At 44.0% G+C, this 4,106-nt stretch overlaps 1 protein-coding gene across 2 annotated transcripts in view; it reads right to left on the bottom strand.

Moving 5' to 3' along the window:
* si:ch211-137a8.2 (uncharacterized protein LOC777613 homolog) overlaps positions 1-3,790 on the bottom strand; it is a 24,161-nt gene extending 20,371 nt beyond the window's left edge. For both annotated transcript variants that reach the window (XM_050065566.1, XM_050065574.1), the window contains exons 1-2: positions 3,595-3,790; positions 3,108-3,258 (exon numbers count right to left, since the gene is read on the bottom strand). In XM_050065566.1, the coding sequence (XP_049921523.1) occupies positions 3,108-3,258; positions 3,595-3,773 (330 nt within the window). In that variant the 5' untranslated portion in view covers positions 3,774-3,790. The remainder of the gene's footprint in view (positions 1-3,107; positions 3,259-3,594) is intronic.
* Positions 3,791-4,106: the final 316 nt, after the last annotated feature.

The raw sequence follows: 4,106 nt of genomic DNA, 5'->3' as shown, positions 1-4,106 counted from the left end.
TCTTTTTGGGACCATCCTCTGTAAACCCTAGAGATGGTTGTGCTGAAAATCCCAGTAAATACTCAGAGCGGCCCGTCTGGCACCAACAACCATGCCACGTTCAAAGTCACTTCAATCACCTTTCTTCATCATTCTGATGCTCCGTTTGAACTTCAGCAGCTCGTCTTCACCATGTCTACATGACTAAATGCATTGAGTTGCTGCCACCTGATTGCCTGATTAGCTATTAACGTTTGCGAGCAGTTGAACCTAATAAAGTGGCCGGTGAGTGTAATTGCAGATTGATTGTGTGTCGAATGACTAATCAACTAATCATTGCAGCTCTAGTCTCACTCTGTACAAATCAGACATTAAAGTCCTGCATTATGCAGACGACTTGACTCTGCTATCTGCTTTCAAATGAACATTTTTAGAAAAGAGCCTGAAGCTGCTTTAGTAAAATCAAAATTATGTTTATTTTCAAACATTAAAATCTGATAGAGTCATATATATTGTGAATTGTTAAATTTGTAACTTACACTCCACATTTTCAAATCTTTGGGCCTCGTAATCAGCGGCACATGAAAATTCAACCATCAAATTATGTAACCGATAATAACAAGACTTTGAACCTTCAGTAAGTTTCCTTATACTGGTGTTTAATTTAAAGTGCAGATACATGAAACGGGGAATTCTGTGCTTGATCATTCTCCTGCCTTCTCCTCCACTGGAACAACAGAAAGTGACTGATACATAAAAGCAGCTGCCTCACTGTGTGTTGGAGCTGCAGAGGAGGTTTGCTGTGGATCACATTTCCCAGAAGTGACCAACCTGACAGCAGAATTTAATTTGGACAAACAAGGAGAATCTACAGCTTTTCAGTCAGCAGGGATGGACGCACTGCTCGGCTGCACACTCAAACTTTGTGATTTAAAGGTTGTAAAACGACGGGATTTACACATAAATACTGACTGCCTCAGCTTTACGACCAGGCGCTGAGCGATATTTACGCTCTACCTGGATTATGTCTTTAACCTGCACCTGAACTTAGCCGAACTTTGTTTTAACCCCAGTTTTTCTTTCACCGAGGCATGTGAGCTATCCAGATTGTAGAGCCTCGAGACAAATATATGGATCTAAGACGCACACATACTTTGATTATGACAATGATGTGCAGCTCAGAGGAGATTTAATAAATGACCAATAAATAAAAAAATAAAATAAAATGCAGGACAACCTAAGATGAAAAGTAACTGTGGAGAGATCAAATTTAGTAAGAAATAAGGCTCTGAAATGAAAACTTAGTAAGCAGATTTTTTTTTTTTTTTTTTTTACGTTACTGAGTAAAAAGACTCCATATTTAATCTGATGAGAAATAAAGTTCCCATTTAATCCCTTCATTAACTGAAGTTTGGGTTCAAATATGAACTCACTCTTAGTTTTTAAATTTTCTGTGGAAAATTTTGCAAAAGTTTTCAAAGAGAAGCTAAACTCATCCACAATTTAAGATCACATGATTCCTTTCTATGCAACCAATTGTCAAATCTCATTCAGGGCGCCCTATTTAAACTGCTCTGGCCTGCCTACTGTTGCTGCTTCCTCTGCAAGCCGCTTTGCAACCTGCCTCCACCCCAGCTCCTCCTTTTCATGTTGTGTCTGATTTATCAATAGCCCCTTTTCCACTGCAGGAACTTTTCTCATTTACCCGGGGTTTTGAAAAACCTCTGTGCGTTTCCACCGAAATTACCCAGGGAAAAAACTTTCCCTCAACCCCAAATTTACCCTAGAAAAAGTACCTAGTAAGGGAGTAGGACTTTTCAGATTACCCAGAATTCTTAAGGGGCGGGGCAGTGTGCCGAAGAACGCTGATCGGTGGAACGCACACACAGCCTTCCGCAGTTCCGTGTCAGTGTGTCTGCAAACTTTATTTCATTCCTATAGGCTTCACTTCGTTTGTGTTTTGATTAAGGATGGGTACCGACACCCGGTACTAAATTAGCACCGGGGCTAAATTATCAAAGACCGTAGTATTGATATGCTCTAACAGTATCGGTTCTTTTGTGCCGGCGCTGAACTCCTCCACATACACACACACACACTGACGCAATACGGTAACCGGTGAACAGCCGAGCGGCCGCGGTGGAAACAAAGTGAAGATAACTCAAAAATGACTCAAGTTGACGGCAGCTATACTCGTTACTGTAAGTGACACTAATCCTTAAGAAGCAGTAGCGGCAGTAGCTCAGTCGATAGGGACTTGGGTTGGGACCTGGAGGGTCGCCTGTTCAAGTCCCCATCTGGACCAAATATGGAGCGTGGACTGGTAGCTAGAGAGGTGCCAGTTCACCTCCTGGGCCCAACTGCTCGGGGCGCCTGACCAAGGCAGCTCCCTCACTCTGACATCTCTTCACTTTCTGTACCAGGGGAGGGGGTCTTTGCTGCTGCTCTCCCTGCCTTTGGCTCTGCATGTAGGCACATGGAAGGGCAGGGAGGTTTGCTCTCTCTGCCTCAGGCTTTCCTTGTTTGCGCATGAAAGGGCGGAGAGGTGTGCTCTCTCCACCTTAGGCTTTCTGCGTAGGCCTAGTAAAGGCAGAGACAATACTGTAAATGGAAATAATTTTTCTTTGACTAATGTGGTCCTGACTCAGCTGTGTTTATTGTGCATTTTGTCTCTCATTTGTCCATTTTGTGCCTCCTCGTCTCCTCCGTCCTCCTGCCTGTGACCTGGACATCATTCACAGTGGGATGCTTACGGATGTCTCAATTCCTAAAAAGCATGTCAATGAGAGAAGAGTGAGGATGCACAAGTCTCTCCTGCATTCATGATGTGACACACAGGAAATAATGCAGCTGTGTTTCATGTCATATTTAACTGACACTGCTTCGAAGCCCAGATGTCTCATTATATTAAATGCCTGTTGCCTTGACTCCTCCGCTCACATCGGATGGGAGGGATTAAAACATGAGGAGAGAGGGCAAGGAAAGGAATCAAGGATGTGAAAACTGAAAAATGAGAGTAGGGATAGTAAATACAGCCTGAGCAAAAATCTTTTCCCATGGAAAGATTCCACCTCCAGTGTTCCTGGAATTTGCCACTCTACAGTAATTTGTGTTTCATTTCTACTCACCTCAAACTTCCTCAGTTCTTCCTTGGCAGTGATGCAGGTAACGTGGGCGGAGTTGGGGGAACTGACAGCCTGCTCGGCCAGTCGAAGCCAAGTGTCCAGGTGGGCGTGTTCTTTCATGAACTCGTGCCAGAGCACCCACTTCCTCTCTAATCTGGAAACACAGAGGAAGTCAAACAGCAAGAAAGACACAGGCTGCTGGAATGTGAGACACAAAGACATGGAGGTTATAAATGGTCTTGTGGTGGCAGCGGGGGTGACTCCATAGAGTGCCAAAGTTAAACCAGATCTACCAGGTTGTGTTCCAGATGTAAGAAACCTTAGAACATAGACAGTAAACCCTCAACCTCCAAGAACCGCCATTACATTAGAGACAGGATGCCTCTGGCTGCAAACAATGTTAGTACTCTTTGGTTGATAAATCTAATATTTGTGAAACCCTTGGATTCCACTACTAAGCTCTCATGATACACATATGCGGGACACTCACTGTCCACATCCCTGCAGGTCTCCGTCTTGGCTCCAGCTGCCGTCCCCTTGCTGCTCCGAAGCTGCAGACGAGGTGGAAAGAAAAGGAGACTCTGACAGATCCAGAAACAGCTCCATGTCCCTCACTTCCTGTCCCTCGGTGTTGGGGTGGTGCTCTGAAGTGGCTGGGGATCCAGGCATCCTGACATCACGTGACCTTTACCTGTTAAGACACAAAGTGGAGACAATAAATTAGACTGTTGAAAGCAGGAGTTTGTAGAAAGGCCAGAAACATGTTTTGTGAGGTCACACTGACCTCTGACCTTCGACCACCAAATTCTTATCAATTAAGTCATCGTTCATGAGATAACAGGTATCATGTTCACAAAAATGAGACAGATGTAGGATCACATTGACCTTGACCTTTGACTGAAGACCACCAATATCTAATCACATCATTGTTGAGGTCAAGTGGACATTTGTGCCAAATTTAAAAAAAAATCCCCCAGCATGTACACAGAGATGTCGTTAGAG

This window comes from Epinephelus moara, chromosome 2 (genome assembly GCF_006386435.1).
Source record: "Epinephelus moara isolate mb chromosome 2, YSFRI_EMoa_1.0, whole genome shotgun sequence".
Classification (NCBI taxonomy): Eukaryota; Metazoa; Chordata; class Actinopteri; order Perciformes; family Serranidae; genus Epinephelus; species Epinephelus moara.
This window is presented reverse-complemented; position numbering and strand designations above follow the sequence as displayed.